General features: G+C 38.3%; 1 protein-coding gene across 2 annotated transcripts in view; it reads left to right on the forward strand.

Annotated features, from left to right (window-relative positions):
- The window catches only part of LOC109409677 (uncharacterized), a 209230-nt gene that overhangs the window by 175510 nt on the left and 15223 nt on the right, over positions 1 to 18497 (forward strand). For both annotated transcript variants that reach the window (XM_062854595.1, XM_029870148.2), the window contains one exon: positions 10120 to 10220. In XM_062854595.1, coding sequence (XP_062710579.1) covers positions 10120 to 10220 — 101 coding nt within the window. The remainder of the gene's footprint in view (positions 1 to 10119; positions 10221 to 18497) is intronic.

An 18497-nucleotide genomic window follows, 5' to 3' on the forward strand; every position in this document is an offset into this window, starting at 1 on the left:
GTTCACATGAAGAGGCACGTTGGCCAGATGAACATCACGGATGTGATGATCCACAATGCGTTCTAAGCATTCCAGAAGAAAAGAGGTCAAACTGATAGGTCTGAAACTCTTTGCTTCTTCATACGACGCACGACCCACTTTTGGAATAAGCTTTACAGTAATATCCCGCCAGGATTTGGGAATATACCCTGTAGCAAAACTGCAAACAAGTAGTTTTTTCAAAACATGTTTGAAATAATCAAACCCCTTCTGAAGCAAAATAGGTTAAATCCCATCTGCCCCAGGAGATTTGAAAGGAGCAAAGCTATTAAGAGCCCACTCAATCGATTCTATAGTTACAATACTCCTAGCCAAAGCTAAAGAATCATAACTACAAGAAAAGACATCAGGTTTACCCGAAGATGTAATATCCACACATCCAGGGAAGTATGTGCTGAATAAGCATTCCAGAACTTCCTCATCAGAGGAAGTCAGATCGCCATTTGGCAAACGAAGTTCGTTCACCCGGAAATCTTTAGATTTCGCAAGGATTTTGTTTAACCGACTGACTTCACTCAAGCTGGAAACAGTTGTACAAAGGTTTTTCCAGCCGGATCGTTCAGCAGACCGAAGAGCTTTCCTGTAGGCCTTGCGAGCCGACCTGAAAGCCTCCGAACCAGCCAAACGTCGTCTGTTCCAACTCTTTCTACATTGTTTCCTGAGTTTCGCCAGATCAGAGTTCCACCAAGGGGTTCCTCTTGTGATCTTCACAGACCGTAGAGGGCATGCTTCTTCAAAAGCTTCCATGATGAAGGTCGTTATAGTATCAACGGCATCATCTAAATCACTTGGAGTGTCAATGGATGGTGAGTATCCATGAAATTTGGCCGCAACCAAATCAGTAAAAAGATCCCAGTTTGTTAACCGAGGTTTCCTGAAACGCAATGTTTGCGATGTAACATTTAAATGTTCTAAAAAGATATAGCGATGGTCAGATAAAGATTCTTCATCTGACACATGCCAATTGGTCAGCTCGTGACTAATTCTGCTAGAGCAAAGCGTTATATCTAACACTACCTCTCTAGCAGATACCATGAAGGTTGGGCGGTTGCCTATGTTAAGTAATGCAAGATCTGTACTACTTAAGTACTCCATCAAGCTGGAGCCCCTCAAGTTAATGTCTGAGCTGCCCCAGATGATATGGTGAGCATTAGCATCACTGCCAACAATTAGCGGAAGGCCTTTTGAAGTACAGTATGCGATGACTTGTTTGAAAGCATCCGTAGGGGATGGTTCATCATGCGGTAAATAAACCGAACAATAGACGTATTTCCTGTTAAGGTTTCCAACAGATACATCAATTGTGATGGCACATACATCTCTGGTGGTTAGTTCAGAGATGAGTGTAGCAACTATTGCGTTGTTGACAAGCACACAGGCTCGAGGCATGACACGCGAGTTTGCCATTTCATGTTTACTGAAAGTAGCAAAAACCGGGTTCACAAGGTTTCCTAGATAGAAATTTCCCTTACGAAAGTAAGGTTCTTGTACCAAGGCCACTTGGGCTGTACCATTTTTCATAAGTCTGCAAAGATTGATCGTTGCTGTTCTTTTATGCTGAAGATTGATCTGAGCTATCCTAACCGTAGCCACTACCCAAACTAGGTAAGATTAAACTCTTCGCAACAACAGCACAACAAAGAACAGCAACAATAAAACCAAATCGGTATCGATTGGAAAACTCCAAAGGCGAGGATACACAAAATACACTGTGTAAATCGCATAATGCGAAACCATATAGGTGAAAATTTAAACTAATTAACAACATCTTCATAATCCCGCCCTTATTTAGCCTCAAGTGAGACTAAAGAAGGGCAGTTGATTGTCTCGGAGAAACACAAGGTCAACTGCACCATTGCTCCGGTTAGCGCAGTAAGGGCTACATACTGTGGAGGGCGCCCTGGTACTCCACAGGCTCCGTTAGCGGTTAGGTTTTTATTAGACCCCCCTAGCCATCCATTCCTAGGCACGGTAAGCATAAAGCCGCATCATTCATGGTGTGTCATTAGGGGTCACCTGTTGGTGGATTCTTACCACCGGAACAGGCGGTCCGTAGTGTTATTCTTAGCCAATTGAGACAATCGCTACCGACACTACACAGCTATCTAGGCTGATCGAGAAAAGAAGTTAATATTGATGATCAACTTCATACGAACTCGAACAGCCGATTGGTATATGTGACTTGACCATCCGAGCCTTCTATCTAAAATTCGTTTTTTAAGTGAATATATAGCCTTTCAGTACACTTTGGTGTACGAGAAAGGCAAAAATGGATTACGGCTCAGTTTGGCATGCAGATAAGGAATATGGATTTACCTCAACACCGCCGAAGAAGCCAATTGATTAGAATTCGTTACTGTTTCACAAGTACGGAATAATTAGGATAGAATCGCATGAAGAAAACTTATGGGCCTTAGACCAACGATTTTTTATTTATCCATCATAGTAGTTTGTTACATCAATTTAAAAATTATTGAAGATCGCTTCTACAAATAATTTGATTGCCCTTTACCGGCTTTACCAGTCGGCTGGTATGTCTGAAACAGACGAAAAAACTCAAACTTTTTCGAAGACACAGTGTATGTTTAATTGACAAATTGAGAGATAATTTTTTGAAAAAATTACCACTTGTTTTGGTGGGATTCGACTCCGTATCGCTAGTCCGGCGCTCAAACTAACTAAGCCACAGAACAAGTGACGATTCTGTCGCAGAGAATCAAAATTCAACCATCGCGCAACAATAATGACAATGTCACAACATGTATTTGTTGCAACAATCCACCCAATGTGACATAAGTTTGTCCCAACTTGAAAATAATAGGATAAACATCGTACACCACGAGTTAAGAGATTTTAAAGCTTTGCATTGCGATTTTCGAACGGTAACTTCGAGCTGGTCAACACTGCAACTCTGCTGAAGATCTATCATCAAACAGTTTTGACTTTGGGTTAGTAATAATTGATTATTCACTAGTTGAAAAGTACGCAACAAATTCAGTTTCCGTTTTGTCTGCAACAAACATTTTCGAGATTATGTCATTATCTGTTACCAGTAGGGATAAAGAGTAATCGTCGCGCCTTCTTTGTTGCTTGTTGTGTCTGATAATTCTCTTCACTGATTCTGTGAAATAGAAAGTCAAACTGGATTCCAAGCACTACCCTAACCGGGTTTCACAACTTCATCTCTCTTTCGGCTTAGATGTCAATCTTCCACACTCTCGCGGTTGCGCCTTCGAAATGATAGATGCGACCGAATTGTTTATGAGATGAGATTGTGATGAGGTCGGTCGCATGCTTCTTTACCGACCGAATGGTCAGTGCGGCAATTTTTTTTTTTACAAATTTAGAAAGACAATTCACACAATTTGTGAATTAAACACACACTGTGTCTTCGCAAATGTTTGAGTGTTTTCATCGCTTTTACAATTCGCTGTGAATCCCATTTCAACCTGAAACATGGAGGGGTAATTTTGTATATATATGTTATATTTGCCTGCTACAGAAAGAATGCTTATGTTTCTCCCGATATGGGAAACTTGTTTGAGACATTCGTTGGAAAAGTGACTCATTTAATTGACGAAACGGTCATCCTATCTAGGACGAATTATTCATATATCACTATGCAATATGGTCCAATCGTTTTGCAATCTTCTTAAGTCTATTTCCTCATGAAGTTTGTTACCGATGATACTTATCATACATCGACTTATTTTAAGGAATCAAGAGGTGACCCCTTGCGATGTTCATTTGAAAAAGTAGTTGTCCCCATACTAAATCTTTTGAAAACTTACAAACGAGGGACATGGGAGCATAATTGAACTCAAAATGTTTAAAGGAGCGAGAGTTTCACCATTTTGTTTTCATGAAACCCTGCATATTACCTGGGATATTTATACTTCTATGCACATTACAAAGTAATAACTCGTCTTAAGCAAAGTTATCGTCTTACCACTCACCTTTTATACCATTCCGACGAATATCTCAAAGAAGCACCCTATATCGAAAGAAATCCAAGCGTTTATGTTTGTTAACTCGTATGCCAAAGAGCAAGGCAGCAACCAAATGCTTATTTTCTAGTGAATACTCTCCAAGATTGTTGAAGTAAGATAAAATTCAATTTCATCACATGGCAAGTTCTGATTCAATTACATGATATCGAAACACCCGTTTCGAGCACCTGCAAAACCAAGCTAGTCCGAAAACCAAAAACTTTGCAAGAGCGGTAGTCCCATCGACATTCAACCCCATACATCTCTTGGCAACCGACGAAAAGGAGCATTGGTATACCAATCTCCACTCAAGTTCAATTTAAGTTATCTCATATTTTCTGCCACTTTGTTCCCACAGCTTAACCGAACGGAACCCTTTTGAAGGAATTGTTTCGGTTTGGAACACCTTTTGACAAGTCTAGCTCTCTAACCCATGCCCACGTTCTTCCGGTTCATCACGCTCGAAGCTTTCCCTCCGATCCGACTGTCGACCTATAAAGGCAATTTTCCTCGTTAGTGCCAGGCAGCAGTCATAAATCTAAATTTATACATCGTTTGACACTTCTGTCGGTTGGTGGGGCGCGTCCAGGTACGATGCTTGCGGTTTGTAGCCGGATTCCGTTTGGTAGGTAGCCCTTGCTGTTTCCTTCTCCTTGGGAAAAACAAAGTCTCCGGAGGCAACACACCGTAAACAATTTAGCTGAGGCACTAACAAGAGTCTCAGCCAGCCAGCCAGTCGGTGTTCAAAGAATAGGTATTCCAATACAAATCGCTGGAGGAATTACTACAGAAATCCTTGAAGTAATTAAAAAAATCTTCAGGTAATTCTGGAAAAATTCTTGGATGAATCCCTGGAAAAGATGATGAACGGATACCAGAAATTTCTGACCTAGTCCCTGCATCAATTTTTGAAAAGATCCAGGATTTCTGAGGATATAACTACAGGTATTCCTGGAGCAATTCCTGAAAAAACTGCTGGAGCAATCGCTGAAAAAAAATCCTGGAGAAATTCCTAGAGGAATTCCTGCAGGTATGCATGGAGTAAACCGTGTAGGAATCCCTGGAGGAATTTCTGAAAGTATACCTGAAGGAATCCCTGGATGAATTCCTAGAGGAATCCTTAGAGCAAATACAAGGAATCCTCTGATAAATTGCTTGAAGAATCCTGGGAGGAATTCCTAGACAAATTTCTGGCGGTATCCCTGGAGGAATTCCTGAAAAAATCCCCGAAACAATTTCTAGAGGAATCTCTGGAGAAAATCCTGAAGGAACTTCTGGACAAATTTTTGGTGGAATCCGTGGAGAAATTCCTGATCGAATGCCCAAAAAATATTCTAGAGAAATCTCTGGATGAATCCGTGGAGGAATTCCTGAAGGAATTCCTGGATGACTTATTGCAGAATTTTCTGGATGAGTTCCAGGAGCAAACCCTGGGAGACATCCTGATGGAATCCCTGTATGAATTCCTGGAGAATTCTTTAGAAGAATTGTGGGAAGAAATTTGTGAAGAAACCTATTGGGAAATTCCGGGAGGAACCCTTAGAGAAATTTCCGGAGAAATTCTCAGAAGAATCCCAGGAAAAGTCTCGGTAAAATCCCTGAAGGAATTTCTGAAGGAATACCTGAAGCAACTTCTGGAAGTACCTCAGGAGGATTGCCTAGAGAAACTTTTGGCGGAATGCCAGGAGGAATTCCTGAATTAAATTCTGGAGGAATGTCTAGAGGACTTCTGGGGGAGTCCCTGAAGATTTTTTTTTAAGAAATTCCCATAGAAATTTCTAGAGGAGTTCCTGCAGGTATGCCTGAGTAAACCCTGTAGGAATCTCTGGAGGAATTTCTGAAATTATACCTGGAGGAATCCCTGGATGAACTCCTGGAGAAATCCTTAGAGCAAATATCCTTGGAGAAATTGCTGAAGAAGTCGCTTGAAGAATCCCGGGAGGAATTCCTAGACAAATTTCCGGAGGAATCTTTGGAGGAATTTTTGGACGAATTCCTGGAGAAATTTCAAGAAGAATTCTCGGAGAAATCCCTGCAAGAATCCTGGAAAAATCCCAGAAGAATTTCTGGCGGAAATCCTGGAGGAACTTCCGAACAAATTTCAGGCGGAATCCTTGGGGGAGTTCTTGGAGAATCGCTAGAGGAATTCTTGGAGAAATCCCTGAAGGAATTTGTGAGGGAATTATTGGAGGATTTCCTGAAGGCATCCCTGGAAAAATTCCTGGACGAATGCCTGGAGTATTCCCTTGATAATTTTTTAAAGAAATCCCTGGATGATCCGTGGAGGAAACCCTGGAGGATTTTTTTGGAGAAATTCCTGAAAGACTTACTGCAGAAATTCCTGGATGAATTCCTGTAGCAAACCCTGGGAGAAATTCTGATGAATACCTGGAGGATTTCCCAGAGGAATTCTGGGAGGATTCCCTGGAGAAATTTGTGAAGAAACCTTTTGAGAAATTCCGGGAGGAATTCCAGGAGGAATCCCTAGAGGATTTCTTGTGGTACTTCCGAAGAACTATCCCTTGAAGATTTCCTGGAGGAATCCCTGAATAAAATTCTGGAGCAATCTCTAGAGGAATTCTGGAAGGAACCCCTGGAGAAATTTTAGAAGAATTTCCTAGCATATTCCTAGAAGAATTCCCAGAGGAATTTCGGGATGAATTACTGGATGAATCATCGGAGGAATTGCTGGAGGAATTTCTAGAATAATCTTTAGGGGAATCCCTGAAGGAATTCCTGTTAAATTCTTGGAGGAATTCCTGGTGGAATTTCTGAAGGAAATCATAAAATGATTCCTGCAGGAATCTGTGGTGTAATATTTGGAGGAATCCATGGAGGAGTAATTCCTGGATAAATTACTGGAGAAAGCCCTTGAAAAATTTCCGGCGGAATCCCTGGAAAATTTTTTCCAGGAATTACGGAAGAAAATCTTGACAGATTTTCTGTAGAGATCCCTGGAGGATTCCCAGAAAAATTCCTGAAGAAATTCATGGGATAATTCCTGAAGGTATTCTTGGTGGAATTCCTAGTATTATTCCTGGAGGAGTCCCTTGAAGGAGTTCTTAAGAAATTTTAGAAAGAATTCCAGGATCAATTCCTGGAGGAATATCTGCAGGAATGCCTGGTGGAATTCTTGAAGGTATTCCTGGAGAAGTTCCTAAATGATATCCTGAAGGAATGCCTGGATGAATCCCTAGAGAAATCTCTGAAGGAACTCCTGGAGAAATTACTGGAGACATGACTGCAAGAATTCCTGGAGGAATCTCTAGAAATCCCTGAAGGAACTCCTTGAGAAATTCCTGGAGACATGACTGCAAGAATTCCTGGAGGAATCTCTAGAGCAATTCCTTGAGAAATATCCAGAGAAACTCCTAGAGTAGTCCCTGGAGGAATCCGTGGAGAAATCCCTGGTGGAATTTCTGGAGGATTTTCTTGAAGAATCACTGGAGAACTTTCAGGTAGAATCCCTGGAGGAATCCATGGTGGAATCTCAAGAGGAATTCCTTGAGGTATCTCTAGAGGAACATCTGAGAATCTCTGGAGGAATTTCTAGAGGAATCCTTGAGAAACCTCCAGGAGAACTCCCTGCATAGATTTCATGAGGAATCCCTGGAGGAATTTCTGGAGGATTATCTCCAAGAATCACTGGAGAATCCCTAGAGGAATCCCTGAAAGAATTCCTGGAGGAATTCCTTGAGGTATGTATCTCCAGTGGAACACCTGGAGGAATCTCCGTAAGAATTCTTAGAGGAATCTCTAGCGGAATTTTTAGAGAAATTCCTGGACAAATTCCTGTGGGATTTTTTAGGAATTCACAAAGAAATCGTGGAACAATTCCTGAAGGAATTTCTAGAGACATCCCTCGAGGGATTCTTTGAGGAATCCCAGGGAGAAATCCAAGAATCAATTTCTGAGGGAATTCCAGAAGGAGTTTCTGGAGGAAGTTTTGAAGAAATCGCTGAAATCCTGAAGGAATCCCAAAAAGAGTGCGTAGAGGAACTCTTAGAGGAGTTCCTGAAGGAATCCCTGAAGGAGTTCCTGAAGAAACCCTAGGAGGAATTTCGCAAGGAATGCTGAAAGGAATTCCTAAGAAAATCTCTGAACAGGAAAACTTTCTTAGCGAATTCCTGGAAGAATTTATGGATAAAAAATCTGATGAAACCCATGTCTCTGCAGTAATTTCAAGACGTATTATTGAAGGAATAATTGTTTTGTATAAAATTCTTAAGGAATCCCTGGATTAATTTTTGAATTATCTCTAGTAACATTTTCTAAAAGAATTTCGGAAAGACATTTCTGCAGAAATACTTCGAACGATTCCAGATGAAATTATTGGAACAATCTCTAGTGGAATTCTGGCAAGAATATATGGAGAAATCCCTGAAGAAATCTCTGAAGGAATACCTATAGAAATACCTTAAAGGATCTCTGGAGAAATTCCCGAAGGAAACCGTGGAAACAGCACTGGGACAATCACTAGAGGAACCTCTCAAGATATCCCAGGACATATCCCCAAAGAAAAGTCTGGTGAAATCCCTCGATGCATTCTTGAATGAATCTCTGGAGAAATCCATGATGGAATCACTGCAGCAAGCTTTGGAAAAAATCCTGGAGGAATTGTTCATATTCATATATTTAGTTTACGCATGGTTTCCCAAACTGTGGGTCGCGACCCCCCAGGGAGTCGCCAGCCTTCATCCAAGGGGTCGCGAGGGACGGTTGAATAATTTACTGTAACAAACAACAAATAAGGGGATTTCTATGGTGGGTCGCCAAAAGCACGTCTACTGGCAAAAGGGGGTCGGCACCTTAAAAGTTTGGGAACCTATAGTTCCGTAAGGAACAATTCTACACTGAAAAAATAAATCACATATCCTATGGAAAATTTCCATTAGTTTGGCTATATAACTGTTATTGGATTTTCCGATGAAAATTTCTTCGGAAATATCACATGAAATCAATACGGTCTATGGAAAACATTAGGAAATCACATAGCTTCTATTGGAATATCACATAACTTCGCAAAATCTATGTGATATTCCCATAAAATTCAATGGACACGCGTATGAAAACAGTTCATGTGAAAATCAGATGAAAACAATGTGAAAACTTTTTTCAGTGTAAAACAGTCATTTTGATTCCTCAAAACTGCAATTTCGGCGTGTCATATTCACATATCGGGCGACCATGCCGCTTAAACGTCATCTTAAGTCAGGCCCCCCCTGGGTCCCCTCCAGGAAAAAAATCCTAGCTACGCCAATGAGAATAGGGTTATGGAACAGGCACAGAGACGTAACTCTGTCGAAATTTCAAGATTGTTTTGAAATCATGTGATTGGAAATCTCACATCCAGAGGCGCGCACATCGTATTGCTTGCATTTTGATGTTAATTAGTAGCGCCTTATATAGCGTGAAATCATATTTCGTGGTACATGCTCACCATATGGTGTTTGGCAGTGATTATGAAGGTAATCCATGGCTTGTACATAAATTTTTCAACGGATGCGAGAATGGATGCAAATAGGTGAGCTCGTTCCATATAATAATTGTTCAAATCGAGCAGTACTATATGTTCTTAATATCCTGATCAGTTTTACAAAAAAAAAACAAAATTCGTCAATAGTAGAAAAAAAAACTCAAGTTGTAGAAGTTAAAAATACCTGGAAGAATTCACAGTATCACAAAAATATAATAGGCAAATATGATCAAAACTACAAGATGAATACCATAAAGGTGGTAGTAATAGGAACGTTAATAATAATTATACCCAGAAATAAAAAAAAAAACAAAAAGAAAAGGACGTTAAATAACAAATTAAAAAAAAGAATGAAGCTATAATGTTCACGATGTTAAATCTATAAATGTTTTTCTTCCATTGGTATTTTCTTTTGATTGGATTCAACAACTCCAAACAGCCAGATTTAATCTCTTGCAGATACCAAAAAGTACAATAAACTTTCCAACTGAAAATTTACTGTAAGCGGAAATTGCATTTCTCAACAAAAACGTCCACTCGAACTTTCCAACAATCATAATGCAATCTTCGCCGCTCGTTGCAAGTTGATGTATGTTCTGTTCTTTGAAATTTCAGGTGGAAGCATTTCCGGAAGCATTAAAGTACTGGGAGCGTGAACCAGGAGGTCGTCTGCTAGAGCCAGGAGACAAATTCCAGATGGAAACACACAACGACGGGTAAGGCACAGAAAGGGAACTGAACGGTCATAAAAAATCGTTTAAATTTTGTCCGTTCTATTGTTCGCCGTACAACCGCACGGTGGCACATACAACAGGCAGCAGAATGCTTTCCGCCAGTAGGTAGCTTGATTCATTTTTCACTGCTCGTCGTATGAAACATTTAATTTTTGCGGCGAGCAAGTCTCAGCGCTTTTGTCTCCTCTGTCGTTCACTTTTTGTCGTATCTATTCAGGAAAAGTTTGCAACGAGCCCCAATCGACATTTAATCCTTCCGTAAAATACGACCACACTCTAGCGTTCAGGCTCGCAGCAAGCTCCATAGAGATTGTTCTTTTTTCGTACCACTATTCGAGCATTATTGTCGTTCTGGACACCTCTCTATTCTCCACGCACTAGTAACGACATACATGTCTTTTTTCCGCCTCTTTTTTTTTTTTTTTTTTTTATTATTATTATGTTACAAACAGTACATTATTTGCAAGTACCCACTCGTGTAATCGTTCTATTCAATTGATTTTTCATATTTCGTAATACTCGCCTTACATTTCACCTTAATTTGTTTTCGAGCATGAATACGAAATGTGATTGAATTTCGACCTGATTATATGTTTGTTTTCCCACATGCACACAACATTGAAACATCCTTCTCACAACTCGAGACATACACCTCGACCCTAGCTTATCCGGCTTTTGCCACAGGCAATTGCTTTATCTTTTCCGGAACTGATTTTTCGGCTGGGGGCCAATATCCCATGTTCATGCATAGCCGCACGGGCTCGCTTAGTTTGCAAGCCTCTTATGATACCGAGTCTAAGCCTGTGGGAATTTTATTTGCATATGAAATACCCACATACACCGCTACCGACGACGACCAGAAGCTTTGACATAAGCCTTCACACCTACGACGGACGGTCTGTGACGGAATCTGCAGCACGTGTGTGGGGAAGCAAATGCCAACAAGTAACTCATCGCATCGTTGTTGGTATGAAAAGGAAAGGGTAAAAGTTCACAATCCCTCGCACTGCTGGCTGCTTCTGCTGCTGTTTGTCCGTTCAATTTTGTCTCCCCGCATTCACACAGCCAGCTGCAAATCCTTCAAGTGCTACGTGTACATTACGGATAAGGATTGTTATTTCTTTCACTTCAAACAGAATCTCCCGGCTCTCCGTTGCAGTAGGTACCTACCTATACGGCCTAGAGGAATTTTTCCGACAAGTTTGACCGAGCGTAGTTGCTGTTATGTTATGGTGAAGTTGTGTAAACAGGAGCACAGGATGCAGCACTATGCAGTGCCAGCATCCAGTGGCACAGTGGGCTCGTGTAGTACTGTCATGGCAAAATCAGAGCTTGTTTTTTGAAAAGATGTCGTATTATCTAAGTGGCCATGGAAACAAGTTCATTTTCATGAAATACGACACCACTCAAACGTCAAATTACTGAACTCGATCAAAGGTTCACTTCATTGACTATAGAAAATCATCCAGGTATTCATTTCAAAAAGTCTTCCACAGACTCCATTTGAATGTCCTTTTAGGACAACTTTCATGGATTGCTTCAGAAATTCCTCTACAATTTCTTCTAGAGGCTTCTCGAGCAATTTCTTCAAGAATTCTTCACAAAAAGTATTCAAAGGTTTACTCAGAAATTTCCCCATCCCTGAAAAAAAAACCATCCACGGATTAATTCAGCAATGGTTTCAGCGATTCCTTCGAAAAATCAAAAGATCCGAATTCCGCCAGAAATTTACCTATAGTGTAGTGGAGCGGACCTGGTGTGATGGTTTGAACACTTGACTATCACGCCGAGGACCTGGGATCGAATCCCACTCCCGACAAACTCGCAAAATGTGAGTTCTTCCTTCGGAAGGGAAGTAAAGCGTGGGTCCCGAGATGAACTAGCCAAGGGCTAAAAATCTCTTTAATACAGATAAAACAAACAAACCTATAGTGTAGAATTAGCATTTAAGATAAAATACACATTAATAAAAACTAAAAAAAAAAAGAAATTTACCAAAGATTTCTTTTGATAATCTTCCACATACTCCATCACTCCATTCTTCCATAGTTTCCTCGAGAAATTCTTTTAGGGATACCTATAGAAAATTCTTAGGAACTTCCTTCAAAAACAGTTCATGGGATTTTTCCTTAAATTTGTCCAAAGATTCCTTGTAAAATCTTCGATGCACAGTGTTCGAAATCGATGATTTTGTGATCAAAATTAAATAACTTTTTTAAGGTTGGTTCTAGAGGTTTGGCGTGTTCTATAAAGTTTTTCTGCTTGTTAAAAGGTGTCTTTTGATGAAACGTAATAAATGATTAATCCCCCTAGAAATGAGCTAAAAATTTTATTTTTTCAAAATATTTTTTTAGCAGTTTGACGTTTTCGACAAAGTAGTAGCATATAATAAGAGAAAAAAAATCGTAGAACATGTCAAAGCTCCACCTCTTACGTTTTTCGAGATATGGAGCGTTTTGCGCAAAGGATCCCTAAAACTAGTTTTTCAGTGTAGCTTCAACAGATAAAATCCTACAGTTTTGTGACCTTCTACAAACTTGTTCAGGACGTCAAAATACACATTTCTTCCAAAGATGTCAAGTCATTATATTTTAAAACAAAAAAGTTATAAGCTAATTTATCATATTTTAAGGTGTACTTTCACCTTAAGTAACTATTTCCGGCGCAAAATGGCGCAGATGGCTCAGTCGATAGTTGAAAGATTAGACTTTTTACTATCACTTGAGGGTGGAAACCCTCGTGGGCAATAGTGGGAAAGGTGGTTTAAATACAAGGCAAACACTTCTAAGCAAAAAGTATTGAATTTCTTCAAACTTATGACAACATATCTATGCCCAAACGATTGACTACCTACTAGCGTGGTTCAAAAAATCGTTTTTGCTCCACACAGCTTATTCGATTCATAACCAGATTCTATGCCTTCTCCCAAAATTTGAGCTGAATTGGTTGAAAACTGAGAGTGCACAAGCCCTTCAAAGTTTGTATGGGAATTACTATGGGAAAAGGACGTTTTTCATTCAATTGATCGTAGCATTTCCCCAAGTGCCTTGGTTCTCCTAGGCTACTCTATCAGTTACAACTTTGCCGAAGACCACATTCAAATCAGACGCTTCATTAATTAGTTATAAAGAGAAATAAAAAAAACTAACGCATTATTTCTAGGCACACCCTGTATTTCATTGAGTTATATCTGATATATTTCATTTGCATCCCAGTTGTAAGTTAAACTCGTGGATTAACGAAAAAGCTGTTAATCTGCTAAAGGACGAATCAAAACTTCTCCTGATATTTCTCGATATCTACTGATTCCGTAGTTGAGAAGTCAAAATAAATAAATGAAAAAATAAAAAAAAATCTACTCTGTGTTTTGATGCACATCTTGAACTGTATAATATTTCCTTTTTCCTATTCCTAGCGCTTCATAACTTGAATATTGTCCCATAAAAACTTCAAACAGTTAATTTTAAAGTAACTTTGTCAGAAATTGCCTGACCATCTGATAGTAAACAATATAAATTCAAAATCAGCAATAAAAGGTTCTGTTTGGTAAAAACAATGCTCAATAACGACACGAATGCACCTTTGGTGTAAAGTGTCGCTAATTTAAGTAAATAAATACATAAATATTGGGCCCATATAGCCGAGGCGGTAAACGCACGGGTATTCAGCATGACCATGCTGAGGGTGACGGGTTCGATTCCCGGTCGGTCCAGGATCTTTTCGTAAAGGAAATTTCCTTGACTTCCTTGGGCATAGAGTATCTTCGTGCCTGCCACACGATATACACATGCAAAATGGTCATTGGCAGAGGAAGCTCTCAGTTAAAAACTGTGGAAGTGCTCATTGAACACTAAGCTGAGAAGCAGGCTTTGTCCCAGTGAGGACGTTACGCCAAGAAGAGGAGAGGAGAGGAAATACATAAATAATGCTCAAAAATGTTGTAAATTATTGCCGGAAATTACGCAATGCAGTAAAAAATACTGCGGGATCCTAAATTATTAATTTTTATTTATTTTTCTTGTATTACAGGCAAAATAATAAGCTTTTGTCATGTATTTAAATCTCCTTTCTCACTATTGCCCACGACAATTTCCACCCTCAAGTGATAGTAAAAAGTCTAATCTTTCAACTACCGACTGAGCCATCTGCGCCATTTTGCGCCGGAATTAGTTACTTTAGGTGAAAATATACTTCAAAATATGATAAATTTGCTTATAACTTTTTTGTTTTAAGATATAATGACTTGACATCTTCGGAAGAAATGTGTATTTTGACGTCTTGAACAAGTTTGTAGAAGGTCACACAACTGTAGGATTTTATCTGTTGAAGCTACACTGAAAAAACTTGTTTCAGGGATACTTCGCACAAAACGCTCCATATCTCGAAAACCGCAAGAGGTGGAGCTTTGACATGTTCTACGAATTTTTTTCTCTTATTATGGGCTGCAACTTTGCCGAAGACGTGAAACTGCTAAAAAAACATTGCGAAAAAATAAAATTTTTATCTCTCTTCTAGGGGGATTAATCATTCGTTACATTTCATCAAAAGACGCCTTTTAACAAGCAGAAAAACTTTGTAGAACACGCCAAACCTCTAGAACTAACCTAAAAAAAGTTATTAAATTTTGATGGCAAAATCATCGATTTCGAACACTGTGCGATGGATTCCTTCCAACATTTTTTCACAGATTCTATAAAAAATACTTCAAGAATTCGGTCTTGAAAACTATCACTGTTTATTCTTAAAACTCCCTCAGGTTTCTTCGGAAATTCTTCCACAAATTCAGAAGGACATTTCTCCAGGTCGTCCTTTAGATATTCTATCAAAAATTTCTCAGGAAATTTCTCGAATAATTCTTTACTGTAGATTTTCATGCATTCCTTCTAAAAAATCACCAAGGATTACATTACGAAATTTTCTAGAAGATCCTTCGGATATATATTCTGGAATTTCTTCAAAATTTTCTACAAGGAAATTCTTTTAAGGATTCTTTCATATTTTGTCCAGTGGTTACTTCAGGGCATCTTCCTTCGGAAATTAGTGTAGATTACTTCTCCTGAAATTCCTGCTGGAGTTCATACAGCGATGTTTTCATAGAATCTCAATAAAAACTCCTTTAGTAATATATAAAGTTTTTTTTTTCTTTTAGAAATCTATAATGAAGCTTATCTAGACGTTTCTCAAGGTATTCTTAACGAAATTCTTAAGAATTTTATTTTAAATTTCTTCCAGATTTTTCCCAAAGTTATACAATAAACTTTTCTATGAATTTCACCCAGAGGTTCCCAAGTAGCTTCTCCAGTTATTTCTCCAGGAAATTCCTTCTGGGATTCCATCAAAAATTTCCCTGGAATATCTCGAGTCATTCCTCTGAAGATTCATTCAAGGGTACTTCCGGAGATTCCTACAGGAATTATATTGGAAATTTCTTCAGAAATTCCTTCAGCGATGCTTTCAGAAACTTCTGCTCGGATTTCTGCTGATATTTCTCCTAGGATTCATTTCTTCATGAATATCTCCAGAGACTCTTTTGATATATGCTAAGTAATATCGTCTGGGATGCCTTTAGATACTCATGCAAGCATTGTTTCAGAAATTCATCCATGGATTCTTCAGAAGTTCTTCCTGGAATTCCCTGAGGGAATTTCTAAAAAAAAATGAAGTATGATTGTCTGAAGGTATGCCTCGAAACTGCTAACGATATCTTCAGGCATTCCTAGAAGAAAAGTAGAAATTGTTTGAGAAAATCTGGAGTGAGATACTTGGTGTAAATTTTGGAATACTTTCTGAAAGAATCTCCTCAAAAATGCCTACATAAATTTCTGACAAAGGTTTTTTATGGAATTCTCATTTAAATTCATCATATCCTCCGATAGATCCTACGATTTTTTCTCATAATCTCCTGAGGAAACCTTAGGTGTGTTTTTTAAAGGACAAAGGAAACAATTTTGGGAGGATATCCTACAAAAACAAAGAATCCAGGAGGCAAATTACAAACACAAAAAAGTTTTTGAAAGGAAAATAGATTCTGAAGTATTTTCTGCTGATAGAATCTTTGGAGAAGTTGGAATAAATTCTTCAAAACATCTGGGGAAACCCCTAGAGGATTTTTTGGAAGAATCTTCCAGAGTGTTCTAGAAGAATTTCTGAATTAATACCAGGAAGAATTCATGATGATTAACCTGGGCTTGTTAGGGGAATATCTGTAAATAAAAAGAAAATCGGGTTAAGTACGGTTCCTTTGAATTCCACTAAGAATTTGCATCCTTAACTTAATCTAGGTAGTTTTTTTTTTTCCGAGCATGCAAAAACTTATATCTATATTAACCTCCACCATAGAATAGGTGGAGGGATATTTTACCTATTCTATGGTGGAGGTTAATATAGATATAAGTTTTTGCAAGCTCGGGAAAAAAAAAATACCTAGATTAAGTTACCTATTCTTTTTACCTAAGATGTATAAGACGTGTAGAATGCGATGGATCTCTTCAGTCGAGTCAAGTACAAGACACTGAAGACGACCTTACAGTTGAGGTCGAAATACGTATCTGTCAAAGGATGCAAATTCTTAGAGGAATTCAAAGAATTCATGAATATGTACAGTAATACCTGAAGGAACCAACAATAATTTTTTCAAAGAGTTCCTATATTAATTTCTGATTTTCTGAAGCAATACCCTACAGGAATTTCTCAACGAATTTGTGGAATATTCTCCTAATTTCTGTAAAAAATCTTTTAGAATTGCAACTTCTGAAGAAATCTGCAGAATTCCTGGAAAAAATCACAGTAGAATTTGTTGAGAAAATTCTAGAAGATTTCTCCATTAGTAAATTCTCAAGAGAATCTTTTGGAAGTTCCTCCAGCGGTTTCTCCAAAAGTTCCTTCAGGTATTCCTCCAGGTATTGCTGGTGATTATTTCTTGGTGATGTTTAAGGAATTTCTTCAAAGATTTTCTCAGCAATTCCTGCAGAAATTACCCCAGAATCTATCCCTTAGGATTAATTCAAGAAATTCTGCTATAAATACCTGCTGGGTTCTCCAGTTCTACCAAGCATTATTTTGAAGATCCTTTAAACATTTTTTTAGAATTTTTTTTCAAATTTTCTATAAAGAATTGCTCCAGTGTAAAAAGACCTGTTTGTGCCAGATTTCCTTCAGAAATTTTTCCAATAGTTCCAAGTTAATCCCTTGATAAGTTGTATGGAATTCCTCCAGAGGTATCGGCACGAATTCTTTTATTAATTCCTTCCAAAAAATTTCCAGCGATCCCTGAGAAATACATTGAAGATTATTTTTTCATTAATTCTACCCGTGCCTTCATATGAAATTTCTGCAGATATTTTTTAAAGATATTTTCAGATAATCTTCTTAGTGTTTCTTTTAAAGTCCCTACAGCATTTCTTCCTAAGAATACTTCCTAAGAATGCTTCAGAAGATTGTCATGATTTTTTTTCTACGAATTCATTCAGGATCCATGAAGAAATTTCTTCAGGATTCTGAAGGAATTTCTCAAGAATCTCTATAGGATTTTTAGATGTTTAGATGAATTTCCGAAAAACTACATCTACATGGAAGCACTTTCAAAAAAGTCCCTGGCTGAAATTTCCGAAGAAATTCCTAGATTTCAGAAGCAGTCTCTGGTAAGTTGTCTTAAGTCTTGATAAGTTGAAAAACGTGGAATCAGATGAACTTGATGTCAACTAAATGTGATAAACAATTTGAATGTCATAACACATAGTTTTTGATTCAAACAATCTTTTAGTAAAGGTAAATTTTCAAATTAGTAATGAAATCTTTTTCAAAATTTTGCGTGTTTCATTTTGTACCACTCGTTCATACTTGCCCCGGTGTATCTTACCTAAACGAACTCCAGACGGAATCTGAACAGATATTTCATAAAAAAAATCCCTAAATGTATTTCTGAGGAAATCTCAAGAAGTTATTTTTAATAAACCTCAGAGAAATCTTGGGGAAATTTTGAAAAAAAAAACTAAAACCCATTTCTAAAGGATTTTTTTAGAGAAATACTTCTGGATGAATATTCAGAAAAGTTCATTGAGGGGAAAAATCCTTTTTTTTCGTGTAATTTCTGAACGTATTCCTTGAGCAATCCTCGAACGTATTTCTGAATGAGTTTCTGTTTGAATACCTGGAGAAACATCTAGATCTAGATAAGCTTCTGTTAACAGCGCTAGAAAAAAATCTGGAGGAAATCCTGAAGGAATCCTTGTATGAACTCCTGCAATAATTTCTGGGGAA

This window comes from Aedes albopictus, chromosome 2 (assembly GCF_035046485.1).
Source record: "Aedes albopictus strain Foshan chromosome 2, AalbF5, whole genome shotgun sequence".
Taxonomy (NCBI): Eukaryota; Metazoa; Arthropoda; class Insecta; order Diptera; family Culicidae; genus Aedes; species Aedes albopictus.